The sequence below is a fragment of the Leptidea sinapis genome, chromosome 23 (assembly GCF_905404315.1).
Source record: "Leptidea sinapis chromosome 23, ilLepSina1.1, whole genome shotgun sequence".
Taxonomy (NCBI): domain Eukaryota; kingdom Metazoa; phylum Arthropoda; class Insecta; order Lepidoptera; family Pieridae; genus Leptidea; species Leptidea sinapis.
The window spans coordinates 1,970,246-1,988,957 of record NC_066287.1 but is presented as its reverse complement, the minus strand read 5'-3'; the positions used below and the strand labels follow the sequence as shown (position 1 = coordinate 1,988,957).

Sequence of the window (18,712 nt, the reverse complement as noted above, 5' to 3'; positions counted from 1 at the left end):
TCATAGTTATTACTAGTTATTATTATATCATCCCCACCATCTGGATGTGTGGCGGTCCTCCACAGTGCGGTTTTCAAGGAGCTTTCTTCCACGTACTACAAAGCTGTGGAATGAACTTCCTTTGTGCGGTGTTTCCGGGACGATACGACATGGGTAACTTCAAAAAAAGCGCGTACACCTTCCTTAAAGGCCGGCAGCGCTCCTGTGATTCTTCTGGTGTTGCAAGAGTTGTCGGCGATCACTTAACACCAGGTGACACGTACGCCCGTTTGTCCTCCTTTTCCATAAAAAGAAAGTTACGGTCGAGTACTTGGATAATCAATAATAATAGTAGTTTAGTTAAATATTTTATTTCTGTAATAAACGTGTTTATATTTTATGCAGTTGATAGTTATTTTTTATACAAAATATAATAACTGTTTAAGGTTTTGGCTTGAATAAGTCCGGGTCAGGTTTGTCTTTCTTCTCGAATGGATAGTAGGGATGGTCCTGCCAGAATGATGGCCACACGACGCGATAGTCCTTGTTGAATTTACCTAGAAGTATACCATAAATTGTAGATGCTATGTTTACTTAAGGCGACACTAAATGCCAGCGACCTTGAGCGATATGAGTTCACGGCTGCCGGTCCGCCATCTATGTAACAAAGCCAATATCTTCAAAATTCTTGCGTGGTTTTCCACGTTTATATGCTTACAATCCTCGTTATTCACTACTAATCTGAATAAATGAACCTAGACAAAAAAGTACAATATATAAGAATAACTTTTCTGAGAGAAATACCAAAAAAATGTGTCACGCCATGCCAAAAAACTTCAAAGAAAAGTGGTAGTTCAAAAAGGCTCGGCAATGTTAAGGCGCTATAGTCCTAAAAAGTAACTTTTTTGAAAATCTACTTAAAATACTTCTACAAATACTACGGTTCCAATTTTTTGACATGTTTATCTTCATTTCTTTATCTAAATTATCTCAGTTTCGAAAACACGATTACGAAAAAAAATCTCGATAGATTTATTTTTTGAAAAATAGTCTTTTTTATTTGAATTGTTTATATTATCTTAAAACTATGATAGCTATAAACACAAAACTTATTTTATTCGATAGTTTATTAGTATTTATAAATTTTCCTTGTGGGTTTTATCAATACGCTTTGTGAATTATTTTATATTAATTTTTTTCGTTATAAACCAAATGCGACGCCTTGGTTGCATGCACGCTCATACAAGCAGTACGCCCGTGACCACTGTCAAGGAAGGTACTGTGTTCGTGTCTCTCGGGCTCACATTACGTAAGATTTTAGCAAACAAGTACAAAGCGGGAATCATAGTAAAAAAATAATGATCATGCGACAGCGTATTTGTTGAAATATAGGTAAATGGAAGTCGGAAAGTACTAAAATAAAATTTACAGAATATTATTTTGAATATTATGCCACGCGGGATATTTGTATATATGTACTTTAAGGAAGTTAGAAATCCAAGATGGCCGCCGCGCAAAATTATGATTACAACATTATGGGTATCGTATCCGAGGTTCTCGAAGGTGCAGAGAACGATTTTGTAATCATTTTTGAAATCCAAGATGGCCGCCGCACAAAATTATGATTTCAGCAATATGGATATCGTGTCCAAGGTTCTCGAGGGTGCAGAGAACGATTCTGGGATTATTTTTGAAATCCAAGTTGGCCGCCGCTCATAATTATGATTTCAGCATTATAGATATCGTGTCCGAGGTCCTCGAGGATGCAGAAAACGATTTTGTGATCAGTTTTGAAATCCAAGATGGCCGCCGCTCATAATTATGATTTCAGCAATATGGATATCGTGTCCGAGGTTCTCGAGGGTGCAGAGAACGATTCTGTGATCATTTTTGAAATCCAAGATGGCCGCCGCTCATAATTATGATTTCAGCAATATGGATATCGTGTCCGAGGTTCTCGAGGGTGCAGATAACGATTTTGGGATCATTTTTGAAATCCAAGATGGCCGCCGCTCATAATTATGATTTCAGCAATATGGATATCGTGTCCGAGGTTCTCGAGGGTGCAGAGAACGATTCTGTGATCATTTTTGAAATCCAAGATGGCCGCCGCTCATAATTATGATTTCAGCAATATGGATATCGTGTCCGAGGTTCTCGAGGGTGCAGATAACGATTTTGGGATCATTTTTGAAATCCAAGATGGCCGCCGCGCAATATTATGGTTATAGCATTATGGGTATCGAATCTCAGGTTTTCGAGGGTGCAGAGAACGATTCTAGGATCATTTTTGAAATCCAAGTTGGCCGCCGCTCATAATTATGATTTCAGCAATATAGATATCGTGTCCGAGGTCCTCGAGGATGCAGAAAACGATTTTGTGATCAGTTTTGAAATCCAAGATGGCCGCCGCTCATAATCATGATTTCAGCAATATGGATATCGTGTCCGAGGTTCTCGAGGGTGCAGAGAACGATTCTGTGATCATTTTTGAAATCCAAGATGGCCGCCGCTCATAATTATGATTTCAGCAATATGGATATCGTGTCCGAGGTTCTCGAGGGTGCAGATAACGATTTTGGGATCATTTTTGAAATCCAAGATGGCCGCCGCTCATAATCATGATTTCAGCAATATGGATATCGTGTCCGAGGTTCTCGAGGGTGCAGAGAACGATTCTGTGATCACTTTTGAAATCCAAGATGGCCGCCGCTCATAATTATGATTTCAGCAATATGGATATCGTGTCCGAGGGTGCAGAGAACGATTCTGGGAACATTTTTGAAATCCAAATTGGCCGCCACTCATAATTATGATTTCAGCAATATAGATATCGTGTCCGAGGTCCTCGAGGATGCAGAAAACGATTTTGGGATCATTGTTTAAATCCAAGATGGCCGCCGCGCAAAATTATGATTTAAGCAATATGGATATCGTGTCCGAGGTACTCGAGGGTGCAGAGAACGATTTTGTGATCAGTTTTGAAATCCATGATGGCCGCCGTTCATAATTATGATTTCAGCAATATCGATATCGTGTCACAGGTTCTCGAGGGTGCAGAGAACGAATTTGGGATCATTTTTGGAATCCAAGATAGCGACCGCTCAAAATTCGTCCTCGACACCCTCGAGAACCTCGAGAACCTTGGATTCGATACCCATAAGGCTGTAATCATAATTTTGCGCGAGGGTGTCGAGGACGAATTTTGAGAATCGTTCTCTGCATCTTCGAGAACCTCGGATACGATACCCATAATGTTGTAATCATAATTTTGCGCGGCGGCCATCTTCGATTCCAAAAATTATCCCAAATTCGTTCTCTGCACCCTCGAGAACCTCGGACACCATATCCATATTGCTGAAATCATAATTATGAGCTGCGGCCATCTTGGATTTCAAAACTGATCACAAAAACATTCTCTGCACCCTCGAGTACCTCGGACATGATATCCATATTGCTGAAATCATAATTTTGCGCGGCGGCCATCTTGGATTTAAACTATGATCCCAAAATCGTTTTCTGCATCCTCTAGGACCTCAGACACGATATCTATATTGCTGAAATCATAATTATGAGCGGCGGCCAATTTGGATTTCAAAAATGATCACAGAATCGTTCTCTGCACCCTCGAGAACTTCGGACACGATAATCATATTGCTGAAATCATTAATTTGAGCGGCGGCCATCTTGGATTTCAAAACTGATCACAAAATCGTTCTCTGCACCCTCGAGTACCTCGGACACGATATCCATATTGCTGAAATCATAATTATGAGCGGCGGCCATCTCGGATTTCAAAAATAATCACAGAATCGTTCTCTGCACCCTCGAGAACCTCGGATTCGATACCCATAAAGCTGTAATCATAATTTTGCGCGACGGCCATTTTGGATTTCAAAAATGATCACAGAATCGTTCTCTGCACCCTCGAGAACCTCGGACACGATATCCATATTGCTGAAATCATAATTTTGTGCGGCGGCCATCTTGGATTTCAAAAATGATGAGTTGCCGCCGGTGCTAACGCATTTATTCCGGCACTCTATTCTAAAGGCGTAGTCCCTGACTCATGGAAGTCAGCCCTTGTCCATCCGATCCAAAAAATAGGAGACAGTTCGGATCCGGCAAACTACAGGCCTATTGCTATTACCTCCCTGCTCTCCAAAATCATGGAGAGCATAATTAGCAGTCAGCTCTTGGTATACCTAGAGGGTCACCAGTTGATGAACGACCGACAATACGGGTTTCGCCATGGCCGGTCGGCAGGTGATCTTCTGGTATACCTAACACATAGATGGGCTGCGGCTATTGAAAGCAAGGGGGAAGGCCTGGCAGTTAGCCTGGATATAGCGAAGGCCTTTGATCGTGTATGGCACAAGGCGCTCCTCTCCAAACTTCCATCATTTGGGCTTCCCGAGAGCTTGTGCAAGTGGACCTCAAGCTTCCTCACTGGGCGCAGCATACAGGTCGTTGTCGACGGATATTGCTCGAACCCGAAGCCCGTGAATGCTGGAGTGCCCCAAGGCTGTGTGCTGTCTCCCACGCTGTTTCTTCTGCCTATCAATGATATGTTGGACACCTCCAACATTCATTGCTATGCGGATGACAGCACTGGTGATGCCGTATACACGGGCCATGCAGGTCTCTCTCGGGAAATCGTCGACCAGTGCCGGGAGAAACTTTTGTCTTCTATCGAGTCCTCTCTTGAGAAGATCGCGGAATGGGGAAAATTGAACCTTGTCAAATTTAACCCCCAGAAGACTCAAGTTTGCGCGTTTACCACTAAAAAATTTGTCGTATCACCGCTCATTGACAACACTTCCCTCAAAGCCTCGCCTAGTATCGGAATACTGGGACTCGAAATCTCGAGCGATTGCCAATTTCGTGGTCATCTGGAAGGCACAGCCAAATTGGTTTCAAAGAAACTGGGCGTCATTAATAGAGCACGGCAATACTTCAAGCCGGCCCACATACTAGCGCTCTACAAAGCGCAGGTCCGGCCACACATGGAGTATTGCTGTCATCTCTGGTCTGGCGCACCCCAGTATCAGCTCGATCCATTTGACCGCGTGATCACTTGGCATTGCGTAGAGACGTCGCTTCATTGTGTGTCTTCTACCGCATTTATCACGGGGAGTGTTCCGAAGAGCTGGGTAACCTGATTCCTGCCGCCGAATTCCATCTTCGCACGACACGCCACAAGTCAGGATATCATCCTCACCATCTGGATGTGTGGTGGTCCTCCACAGTGCGGTTTTCAAGGAGCTTTCTTCCACGTACTACAAAGCTGTGGAATGAGCTTTCTTGTGCGGTGTTTCAGGGACGATACGACATGGGTACCTTCATAAAAAGCGCGTACACCTTCCTTAAAGGCCGGCAACGCTCCTGTGATTCCTCTGGTGTTGCAAGAGATTGTGGGCGGCGGTGATCACTTAATTTTCCATAAAAAAAATGATCACAGAATTGTTCTCTGCACCCTCGAGAACCTCGGATTCGATACCCATAATGCTGTAATCATAATTTTGCGCGGCAGCCATCTTGGATTTCAAAAATGATCACAAAATCATTCTCTGCACCCTCGAGAACCTCGGATACGATACCCATAATGTTGTAATCAAAATTTTGAGCGGCGGTCATCTTGGATTTCAAAAATGATCACAAAATCGTTCTCTGCACCCTCCAGAACCTCGGATACGATACCCATAATGTTGTCATCATAATTTTGAGCGGCGGTCATCTTGGATTTCAAAAATGATCACAAAATCGTTCTCTGCACCCTCCAGAACCTCGGATACGATACCCATAATGTTGTCATCATAATTTTGAGCGGCGGCGATCTTGGAATTAAAAACGAAACCTGCACGATACAAGGCTAGTAAGGAAGCTCGAGAGTAAGAAATACTCTTCCTCAATCGGTGTCAATCGCTCCCTCCCTTGAACAAAAACGTCTCATATTTCTGTGACGTTCTTTTCCGTTTCATTTGTAAAAAAAATACCCTCATGCGCCTAAAGAAGTTTCACTTCAAAATGCATAAAAATATCACAACATTTCGTACTCTTGCGCAACCATTTTAATAAAATATTACGCGGTCCTTCCGGGGTGGGGTCGTTGACCCGCTTCGCTCGGCTAGTGTCTCAGCCATTCCCGTGGGAAAACCTCGCCTTAACTTAAACCGACAGCAAGCATTAGCAACCTACAAATAAGTCTTAAGGGTATGTATAACAGGATTAAGTAGTGTTCATAGCTCGAAATGCTATACTTTCACCACAAAACTTGTCTAGAAACACCATGTTTGCGTGTTTTCTAGTTACTCTTCGCCTTAAGGTTTATTCGAATGACCCAAAGACGATCTACGTATCTAGAACGTCCATTGTATTGGCCTTCCAAATATAACTGGCATAAAGTTATTCCAAGGAATAAACCAAGAGAATGCAAAAAAGTTATAAGTAGACATTTTGTTTACGATCGGTATATTCGAACATATAACGTTTCCCGCCTTAATTTGTAAGGCTCTTGACATTTGGAAAACTTTAGAATTATCATTGTATTGACAGTGTTGTCAGCGATATAGTCAACATTTTGCATATTCTTCGTTTATTTTCAGGTATAACTCTATGTAAACCCTCTCTCTACCTCTATGTAACTCCAATTTTATTAACTGTAACCCCTTGTTTACACCAAGAAACAATAATGCTTACACATTACTACTGCTTCACGGCAGAAGATAGGCGCCGTTGTTGCTACCCATAATCTAGCCGGCATCCTGTGCAAAGAAGCGTCCCACTGAATTCCACAACATTAGAAATAATGCGTTAAATGTTTATGTTTTTACTGCGTTTTATTTGCCTGAGTTATAGCATTTATTGTCCCTTTTATGGCAAATCATGCTTTTTATGGGCAAAAAATAGGGTGTAACGATTTTATGGGTATTAAGGGATATTCGAAAGGTTCGAAATCTTAAGATACTGTCGCGTAGCAACGCTTCAACGTGTATGACGAGAGTTGTCAAACGTCATATCGTGCAGCAACGTGCATGACGAGAGTTGTCAAACTTCAACACATTGATAATTTCAACAGCTCCGTCAGCAATACTCGTAGCTTTGGCGTAAAAGTGTTTACTTTAGACGCTTTAGACCTGGGTTTGATACATCTACCAGTGTATGGTATTTTTTGGGTTTTGTTAAGTTAATGGAAATTTCTAGTAAGTTCAGGATCAAATCGAACAGAAAAAAAGGGATGGAAAATGTGTAAGCTGGATAAAGATAGTTAAAAGAATTTTCTAGTACAATTTAAATTTAAAGATGGAATGGGAGAATCATTTTGAAAATGGAAAGGATCCGGGGGTATATAAGCCGTACTAAGCGTGGCCTACGGCAGTTCTAGTTCTGACTCGAAAGTGTAAAGAAGAAGAAGAAGAAAAGAAGAAGTAGTGAGAAAGTGGAAGTGTTCCAAGAAGAAGAAGATAGAAGAGACTTAGTGTTCGGTGCGGTGTGACGCGTTGAAGGTACCGCCGCCCACAAGAGGAACAGCGGCAGACCGGCGAAGTGCAAGTTCAGAAAAAGTGAACGCAAATAAAGACTCGTTCCTATAAGCGGAGTATTATTTCCAATCCCTGACCCACTGTCGTGTCAATACTAATCGGTTTTGTTTTCTGTTATCACGCCAGTTAAACCTACAGAATTTTAACTACTTTGTATAATATACGTTGGACATGCAATTGGTTGAAAAGGATAAGCACCTGGTCCAGCTATGCCCATACCGTTTCAATCTAACTAAAATATATATATATGTAATTATATAAGATTGTTTGAGTATAAATACAATTTTAAAACAAAGATAAAACAATTAATGCTTACTGATTTTATCCATTTCCTCTGTCGATAGTTCGAAGTCGAATATGTTGATGTTTTCAACGACTTTCTCCTTTCGTACGGATTTAGGTATTGGTATAACGCCCCTTTGAACCTAGAAAAATAATTATGTTTGAACTAGCTAAATCTGTTTCACGGTTACTTATTTTTGTAGCTTAGTAAGAATATTCGACATATTTATTTTTATATTAGATGAGGCCAAGGATCAAGCGGCTTACTTTTTTGCTATGGAAAAGGAGGTCAAAGGAGCGTATGGGTCACCTGGTGTTAAGTGATAACGCTACCCATATTTTCTTGCAACGCCAGACGAATCACAGGAGCGTTGCCGCCTTTAAGGAAGGTGTACGCGCTATTTTTGAAGATACCCATGTCGTATCGTCCCGGAAACTTTTACTTGAAGTGAAGTAAAAGTTTGAGGCGGGAGTATGCTCTAGACCATAGGTTCTCAACGTGGGCGATAACGCCCCTTGTAGGCGTTTGAGACTTTCGGGGGGGCAGTAGAAGACCCAGAGAAGATTAGCGGGCATTGCGTAGATGAGATGGATGCATAGATGGCGCAGGTGGGGCGTGGGTAGATTAAAAAATATAGTCAAAAAAGGCAAAAAATACACGAAAATACTCTTCTAGAAAAAAACATATTCTCAAAGTGGGCGGTGAGCAAAATAAGGTTGAGAAACTATGGACTCTAGACTGATATATATAACGGATCATTATTATTATTACATCCGTTAGTGTCTTTTTCATATAATCTACTTGAAATACGAAATGTCTCTCCACTTTCTGTGAAAAAGACGATACGAGCAAGACGTAAGTAAGTGATACGCTCCAACCGTTACAATGCAGCGCCGCTTTGGATTCTTGCGGCCAAACCCTCTCTAAGACACTTATGTCTTAATATTAAATCTGATTGAGCAGTTATTTAACTTGGATATGGCGCCTTTCGTTCCGAAACAATAGAATGCTTGAACATCACTAGATAATTCACGGCATAAAAAGGCGCCGCTGTGGTAGCCAGTTGGCAGCCTGTGCCAAGAAACCTAATCATTGGCAGAAGAACTGCAGCAAAAGATTAAGATTGTCCAGAGTTGTTCTAAAAGAAAGCAACGAAAGAAAACATAAGCAAGATGAAAATAATGAAACAGAACGTGAATACTACGAAAGTTGTTTTGAAATTGTATTTGAAAGAGATGAAAGTATAACAGAAATATATATACTAATTACGACCAGTTTATACCTCGCTTGTGGTGACATGATTGGCATGTTCTAATGAACAAATCTCAATTTCAATGTAACTCTATGGAAATGCTTAAACCTGGATAGGTTTTGATCCCGACCATCTAGAAACCCAAACTCAACGATTTTAAGCTTTTCTCATTAAGTCTGTACCAGCCTATTGTGGTTGCTCAGGAATAAGATTTCCAACGTCTTCTTTGGACTGTTCTTGGGCAGTAATACCCGGGCATATATACTCAGGTCTATCCTTGCCACTGTGTGCTCCACATAATTTGTAGAAGTGTGTCAATATTATCTAATATATAAAATTCTCGTGTCCCGTAGGTTTGAGAATCGGCCAACATCTATTTTTTATACCTCTAAATGATAAAAGGGTACCCCTAAATATATATTTTTTATTTTTGACATTTATTTTTATTTTATTATGATTCAGCATTGAAAAATACATACATCTTAAAATTGTCGCCCTTCTACGATCAACAACTATTTTTGTGACACGATATTTATATTAATTATTGATTTTTTTTAATTACTTTATATGGAAATACAACATTATTATTATAGAATTCTGAAATAGCTTACCAGATATCTAAGTACAATTTGCGGCACAGTCTTCCTGTATTTCTGAGCCATCTTGACTAAGCCAGGATCATTTACTCTTGGTGGTGGCGGGCCGCTGTCCTTCACAAACAAAGAACCAAACGGCGCATACGCCATGACTTCGATACCTTCACGTTTGGTAAACTCCAATAGTTTATTTTGGGCTAAGTTTACGTTCACCTGAAAAATATTAATAAGATTCGTAACGTTTCGGTCGTTAAGATATTCTTCGACTACCTATTGTGATAATTCATCAATACAACCGAGAGCGGTCCACTGCTGGAGAAAGGTATTTTACTTCCTCTCTCCAGGACTCCCTCAAAGATTTATGCGCGCCCTGTATATTGCTATGGGGCAACGCTGCTGATATTAATACAATATTTGTGCTGCAGAAGAGGGCTATTCGCGCTATTTATAACCTAGGTCCTAGAGAATCATTGAGAGCAAAATTCAAAGAAATTTACATCTTGACTGTTGCTTCTCAATATATTCTTGATAATGTAATGTATGTTCATAGGCACATAAGTGAATTTGCCAGAAACTGTCATAACCATAATGTTAACACCAGGAACAGACATAAACTGATGATGCCTGCTACTCGGCTTAGTCGAGTTAGTAAGTCTTTTGTGGGGTGATGTATATGCTTTTACAACAAAATCCCAGAAAATGTTCAAAACAAAGGTGTTACGTTATTCAAAAGAATTGTTAAAAAACGTTTGTGTGGTAAAGGTTACTATAACATAAATGACTTTCTTAATGATACCACAGATTGGGAATGGAGCGACCGCCCTCAGGCTATTAAATAATAAGTTTAATTGCACAATGTTACTTTGTAAATGTTAGTTTAATTGTAAAACATATTTTTGATGAAAAAAAAGCCCGCTGAGTTTGTTGCGCCCATTCTTCTCAGGCCTGAGGCATTCACTTTGGAATGGGTGGTAGCTTCTTTTGACTTTCAATAAGTGATTTCACATCCTATTTTGAATAAAAATATTTGAATTTGTCCCGTCGCTTATGTGCGAGGGCCGGGGTTTTTAATTGTCAGTCATGTTTTTGGGGGTTGTGGCATAATCTTCAGGCTTGGCAGGCGGGTTAACCATCGCAGTAGATGGTGATGCTATTTCAGAAAGATGCTGCTGCCCATCCTCCGTTCTTTGCATTCCTAAGTCATCTTTTACGTCACGCACGGGAGAGAAGAGGTGCTATTCTGGTGCGACACCATACGCGTTATTAAATTTATTTGTTAGGATCTTAATGTACAAATCTTTTATTTATCTTTTATTTAAAGTTTAAGTCAAAGTTTTTATTTGCATAAACATGTTAGATTGGTGTTAAATAAATATTATTAAGTGGCATTATTACATAAATATTATAACTTAGCATTGTACCTATATATCAAAGTTTTACATACTAAGATGCGGATAGCGTAATTTTTTTTTGTCTCATATGTGATTTCTTTATGTACCTACTCTCTTAGTTGTAGTTGTTTGCTTTTCCTAATAAAGAAAAAAAGTATAAGGATGCCATATTTATGACGTGAAAATTATAAAAAATACATTACAAAAGCGTTAGTTACATCAATAATTTGAATTTAATTCAAATTTTAAACTATTGCATTAAATTAAGGTAAAAGGTATAAAGTATAGATAATTTAAATTGTTACGTACGAAAACGAAACGTACAGTCATTGATAGATTGACAGATGACGGCTATAATCTTGTAAAAAAAGGAGATACGCGAAACCCACTAGGTTTTCAGCAACTGTTCGCTTTCAAACTTAGCCGATTCAATTTTAACTAAGGCAGTCCCGCTTCTTAATGCGTAGTATTTACATCCTCTTTGGATGACGTTACATCGTCGCTTTGTTACGGTGTGTAAAACAAGCATCATTAGGATATTAATATTAATAAATGTATGGATATATACATATTTATTTATTTATAATCGCTTATAAAATCCTCACAGAATATCTTTATTTATTTATGGTGTGTGTGGATGATGCAGCTACTTGTACTCAATGACTTTTGTATTAATTAACATTTACTTTTTTGACTTACTCGTTTAAGACATTGACTATTTGACGTTTGAGTGTGTTTGTTGCATCATTTTACATTTTACATATTATATTGTAATTGAAATGATTTGTAAATCGATGTACTTAAATGTAAATCTTGATATAAAAGAGTGGCAATGAGTTTCCTGCTACTTCTTCTCATTAGCTCAACCCTTTACGAAGTACTAGTAGATTCAATAAGAAAAAATTTTTTTTTTGACATTCATAAGTGTCATTTCCGTGACCTGCGTGAATAAACTGATTTTGATTTGATTTGTTTTAAAAATAAACAACGATTAATTATTTCTGTATAATTGATTGATGTAAAATGTATTGTGATGCTGATTATTATTATTATAATGATAAAAAATATATAAAACAAAGAGATTTTTTTCTGACACAACTATCATAGGATCACAGAGCAATAGAAACTTTAGAATTATAAACAACAAAAGTCAATATGTAACAATGAAAACTTTTAAAACAAAACAGTGATAGCAAGAAAATATGACGACATGTACCTAACGGTAATAAAGCTGCAAACTGTACTGACGCAACAGGACGAGCGCGAGGGGGTTAAAGGGGGGAAGCGGTAGGGGGCATTACGTTCCAGCGAGGTCCAGAATAAGTATATCGTTATTTGTAATATGCAACCATACCTCAACTTGTAAAACGGATGGCTTTATTTGACAATGAGCTAGAAGACGTTCCATCATGGTAATGTTGAAGTTGGATATCCCAATAGACCTGGCGAGACCCATCTTCTTAGCCTGCTCCATGGCTTTCCAGGTGTCTAGGTAGTCTACAATGTCGTATCCGCTTTTGTCGGGCTGAAATTAGAATGAGTTTTTATGAAATATTCTTAGATAATTTATACGTCTAGATAGCGCCTTTTGCTGCAACCGATGAAAACAGGCCAGGTTTATTACTTTAATGTGCGTAACAAGCTACCTCTCACACTCGCGTTTTGTATTTCACTGTGTGTTAGTGTGCGTGCGTTGCTCAAAATAGATGTTAACTATTGACCTCAATTTTTTTTTCGATGTTTTCACAGCTGTCACAGTCTATCTAGACATATTTAATGATCTAAGGATTTTTTTGCAATTTTAAAATAGTAATTATTTCAAAATTTTATATGGAGCTTTATTTGCAGTACGAGTTTGCCGAAAACTGTCACCTAACGGTAAGTGATCACCGCAGCTCTTTTGTAATACCAAGGAAAACACTATAGCGTTGCCAACCTTTTAGAGCATCGAATAAACGTAAGTACATAATAATATATGAATTTGAAATCGAAAACACATTGTTTCGTGGCGGGCGAGGATCGAATCTGGGGCTCCATTGTGAATACAATTTTTGTTAATCGTATCATTCTTAATTTAAATAAAATTATATTTTAGTTCGGCTTTCTTGTAAAGATTGTTTTTAGTTTTTTTTTTTGAGTTTCTCTGTTCGGTTAAAACCATAGACTTGGAATACATTATGTATGTAGTAAGCGCAACGTTGGGTGACCAATTTTGATTTGTCAATGTATGCGTGAACTAGTGATCTAATATTCAAAATACTAACGGCCTTACAAATAATCTTGGTGTAAAGTTATACCAGAGAATAAGCCAATATGCAAAATTTTTACAAATAGACATTTTGCTTACGATTGATTTATTCGCACATATAACGTTTCCCGCGTTTATTTGCAAGGATGCTTGACACTCGATAAACTTCAGAATTATCATTGTATTTACAATGTTCTCTTCGATATAGACAAAATTTTGCATATTCTTGATTTATTCTCAGGTTTAACTTTATACCAATTTTATTAAAGCTGTGTGGAGCTAATCGTGGCTGACTGTTTACGACTTATCAATAAGAATATATTCCAGAAGCAATAAATTCGCTTTCCTTTCCTATCTTGCTGTTCGTCTATACGTATATAAGTCTATGGTTAAAATTGAGGGTCTGTAGGCTCCATAAGAGAGTTTATTAAACCAAAAATCGTAAGGACAGAGGTTGACACTAAGAGGCAACGGTTATTAAAGTATTAAAGTTACCTTATAAGCAACAGGGTTATGTATCAAGTAGAGATCTATATAAGTCGTGTTCAGACGATCAAGTGAGGCCCGCAGTGACGACAGAACCTCGCGCTGTTCATGGCTACCTAGCTGGAATTAAATTAATTAAATATTTTAACAATCTCAAACATAAACATTACTCGTATATATTATCCTACTAATATTATAAATGTGAAAGTTTGTATGTCTGGATGTATGTTTGAACTTCTTTAACGCAAAATCTACTGAATAGATTTTAATGAAACTTTACAATAATATAGCTTACACACCAGAATAACAAATAGGCTATAGTTTATAAAACTATAGTGTGAATTATACAGAATATAAAAGTTGTGTGATTGTTACTAATGAATGCAACTAGCGCCATCTCTTATCAACGAGCAAGGAAAAGATCAATACAATTTATATGGAAAAACAACGTTTGCCGGGTCAGCTAGTACTGTATACATAAAATGACGTTCTATACCTACATATAAATAAATCATGTCGTATAAAAATAACGCCGAAATATGGAACATAACACAAATTACACCATAATAAGCTTCACTGGTATATCTATATAGATGAATATGGATATTTGCTTCTGAGTCATGGATGTTTATATGTATTTATGTATGTTTAAGTAAGTATATTGTATTAAATATATCGTTGTCTTGTAACCCATAACACAGGCTATATATGCTTAACTTGGGGCAAGATAATTTGTGTAAAAAGTGTGTCAATATTATTATAATCTGTAATACATTGCCGCTTTACTTCATTTAAGGTAGGGTGCGCCCTTAGCACGCAGAAGCTAAAATCTGCAACCCGTCAATGGATAGGTACAGAAAAGAATCTAATCGATAATAATCTAATATTTTGAATTAAGAACATTTACGATCAAACAAAGAACATACCTTAGTCACAATGAAGACATCTTTTCTTGGAACATTCGATCTTTGGATTGCTTTTCCGACTTGCTCTTCGTTGTTGTAGGCTGAAGCTGTATCTAGCATTCTGAAATTTTCACTTATTTTAAATTTAAATCTCGAACCATTTGATCGCGTGCAACGCAGGGCTGCTCGAATGGTCTGGGTTACAATGCTCTGTGAACTGTTAGATCACTTGGTGTTACGTAGAGATGTCGCTTCATTGTGTGTCTTCTACCGCATTTATCACGGGGAGTGTTCCTAATAGCTGTTTGACCTGATTCCTGCTGCCTAATTCTACCCCACCATCCGGACTTGTGGCATTCCTCCACAGTGCTGTTTTCAAGGAACTTTCTTCCACACACAAGAAAGCTCATTCCATAGCTTGGTGTTTCCAGGACGATACGACATGGGTACCATAAAAAAAAACGCATACACTGCAATTTATATTATATTGCAAGAGAGGGGCGGCGATATAACCACAAATACTGTTCCAATTAAAAAAATATATGTACTAGGTAAATGTACGAGCATGTAAATTTGGAACCTGTCTCTCTTAAGTTAATATTATGCAGTTCTCGATACTCTTTATACGCTTGGTAATAAGTTATTGAAATTTGGATAAAAATATGGAAAAAGATCTGGTTGCCCTCGAGTCCAGATACATCTGGTCTATAATCAATTACAAAAAAATAGCAAACCTGTAACCAGCTTCCAAGGCCCACAATACAGGTAACTCTACTTCTTTTTCCCTTACTTCTTTTTGACCTTTCTGCAACAAATTAAGTTACTTTTATCTACAGTACAATGCAGTTCATTCATACATGCAATGTCAAAATCCTTACTCTTTGTGGTCAAAAATTTATTTTACAGAATGAAATGAGTTTTGAGGCCAACTGTATAAGGATATATTTAATCTTGAGAAGGGTAACATTTAAATTTCAATACGATAACATTAAATAACTGATTTCCTTGTCTGAAGTCAGTCTTGACGGTGGTATCTAGTTGCATCCATCTAGAATTGCAACGTCTTCAGATTTCGTAGTAGATAGTGAATAGTAGGTTACCTCATCAAATCCCAGGAAAGTGCCGAGTCCCATAACTGGCATCATATTACCGTCGTTAAGTTGTATCCGTGGCGCCTTCCCCCCATCTGTGACGTCACATTTCTGCAAAATATAATCACAGAATAGAATTCGTCACAACAACGCGTCACAAGTCCGGTCGCCCAGCAGGAAGAATTTCGTACATTGACCATTTTTACCTGCCTCTCTCACTTCCGTGTAAATATAATGCGTCTTTCTCGCTTTAAAAGATTTACAATCCGTGAGGACGGGTGGCATTGCATCTGTAGAAACTCTCTGCCTCTCAAAGCCACTTTGTGAAATCTACCGGCTTCTGTGTTCCGAGTCGATTTATGGACCTTCAAGCCTAGAGCATGTACTCCCAGACCGGCAATGCATAGTAACATTTTTCTATTTAAGATTACAGTTAATTATTTTAATGTCTAGCTTGTTTGTGAATTTTTGTTAGGTGATATTAAAATTTCTCAATCATTTTAAGATCTTATTCCCTAGAATATATTACTATAATACAAAAACTATGTGGCATTGGCAAGACTAGAACAAGTACTTGAATTATAAAAATCGTCGTAGGCGTTTTATTTCTAGTGCGGTACGAAGAAACAGACTTAGTAGGGGCTAGGGCAATTTACACAAGTGATATAACTGTTTGGACACACGAATAATGATGCAATTAACAACTCCTTTTTCATGTTTTATTATTAATTAATTTATTAATTTGGTTCATAATTGTAATTCACTTTTAATTGCTTTGACCTTTTCTTTATGTAATCAGTTTTAGGTGAATTTATTTTGGTGTTATTCTTAGATTCTTTCATTTCATACGCTTAGGGTAGGGTATTTTTTCTAGAAATTGTAGATAATAGAAAGCGCGCGATAATAAATAAGAGATGAAAGAGATATTGGGCTCTAAGGGGTGTCATTAAAAATCCGGATATACCAATTATGGGTAAAAAGAAAATATTTGATTCTGGTGCTACCTAGTAGACCTAAGGGACGGACTTGGAGTTGCACAAACAAAAATATCAAAACGCTAGAAACCTGTCAACACATAATGGAAAGAAGTATAATTAACACAATACTAAAAGATAATATTAGGCTTGCAACAATAAGAAAGCGAACCAATATCATAAGTACAAAATATTTAATCATAGAACTGAAATGGAAATGGACTGGACATAATATAATAAGAAATAAGACAGAGAAATGGACTGGAGATGTGACAGAATGGTAACATATATATAAAACGAGAAATGAAGGTAGGCAGCATTAACACAGATTGACGATGGGAAAATGACATTCAAAAGGTAGATAGAGCGACTTGGAGGAGGTAGGCAAGAGAACTCCCCAACCGTTCACAAAGATAGATTTGTGATGCTGGAAAGCAAGAAATTTATTATCTATTTCCTCTTATTATATTATTCTAATGTTATTATAGACAGGTTTGCCGACGACATAAAAAGCTTGTAAGTAGATAACATTTATTCAATTAGGCTTAAATTTAGCGTATTTATATATATATATATATTAATTTAAAATATTTATTTTTAATTACTGAACCTACCGTAATATGTTCGGGAAAAGTTGAGCTCGTGAGAAGAACATACATGAAACTCGACGGCCCAATCAATCAAATAGTCTTTAAAATGACGGTAATATATATACATAACAAATTAGTTTTTAATGTGCTGCATTCATTTTATTAATCGTGTTTAAATAATATAAATTATTTCATAAAAAGAAATAAAAAATAAACTGTATAAATATAAAAATATAATATACCGTACATTGGATGCATCAACCTCTACAGCTTGAATTCATTGTTTGTGTAAGGAACATGATGGTCGTGATTACTGTCATAATTTGTAATTGCGTCCAACAAATACAATGATTTCTTAACAATTAATTATTTTTACAAACACTGCACACATTTTTTCATATTGTATAGTGCGGAGTACTTTAATTTACACCTTATTCAATCCCCTAAATATCCAATGACCTTAACAATTAATTCTTCCCTACTTCGCGAATTGATATGTCTTCTTCAAAATAATTTTCTGTTACAGTTACATCTTCAAGAGAAGTAACACCCCATATTATGAATTGCCCTTGAACATCCAAAATTATACTTCACAACCGGATATACTTCACTATCGGAAATTCAAAAACTGTAAATTAAATAAAATTTAAAACAATTTCAATTTTCCCACTCTGTTTTCTTATACAATACAAAACAAAGCAAAGTCTAAGTATTAAGTTAAACAAAGAATAACTTACCACAATGTAAATTATACTAAGTAGACAAAAACTTAATATAAACATGTTAATTCCCGAACGAACAAAAGTATACTAACTTACTAAGTACTTATGTAAAACTAGTGCAATAGCCTTCATAATGGAAAGGACGTTTGCATACAAGTCAAGTCACTTTGAACCATAGAGTTGCAATATACTGATGTATAGACAAAGCTTGCGAGAGAAGGACGTCTCTAACGGAGATACATCAAGGAAAGCGAAATTACTGTTTCTGTAACTGATTTTGACTGACGTATCGTAAAAAGTCAGCCACGTTTGACTTTAGCTCCTTTGTACGTTGAATAGTAAACTACTTTCTAACGCACACATTGACAGGTCAGGTCATCTATACACTATTATATTCAAAGTTTTTTTTAATGAAAATAAGGGACGAGACGAGCAGGATGTTCAGCTGATGGCAATTAATACGCCCTGCCCAATACAATTTAGTGCTCAGGATTCTTGAAAACCCCGAAAAATTTTAGCGGCACTAAAATTGCGCTCGTCATCTTGAGACATAAGATGTTATGTTCCGTGTGTGGACTGTGTCTCCGCACGCACACATCTAAACTAGTTACTCACAGGAGAACCACTATTATTTTGTCATGTTGGTACTATGCA

General features: G+C 37.5%; 1 protein-coding gene across 2 annotated transcripts; it reads right to left on the bottom strand.

Annotated features, from left to right (window-relative positions):
- Positions 1-334: 334 nt before the first annotated feature.
- LOC126971440 (aldo-keto reductase AKR2E4-like) lies at positions 335-18,185 on the bottom strand. Of its 2 annotated transcripts, none has more exons than XM_050817760.1 (9): positions 18,074-18,185; positions 15,782-15,883; positions 15,416-15,486; positions 14,703-14,802; positions 13,786-13,896; positions 12,397-12,567; positions 9,667-9,864; positions 7,837-7,945; positions 335-536 (listed from the first exon to the last, which is right to left on the bottom strand). In XM_050817760.1, exons 1-9 carry the CDS (start codon positions 18,116-18,118, stop codon positions 421-423), a joined length of 1,023 nt encoding a protein of 340 aa, XP_050673717.1. In that variant the 5' UTR covers positions 18,119-18,185; the 3' UTR covers positions 335-420. The 2 variants fall into 2 exon arrangements, with proteins under 2 accessions (XP_050673717.1, XP_050673718.1); XM_050817761.1 differs by lacking the exon at positions 18,074-18,185 and adding an exon at positions 17,584-17,600.
- Positions 18,186-18,712: the final 527 nt, after the last annotated feature.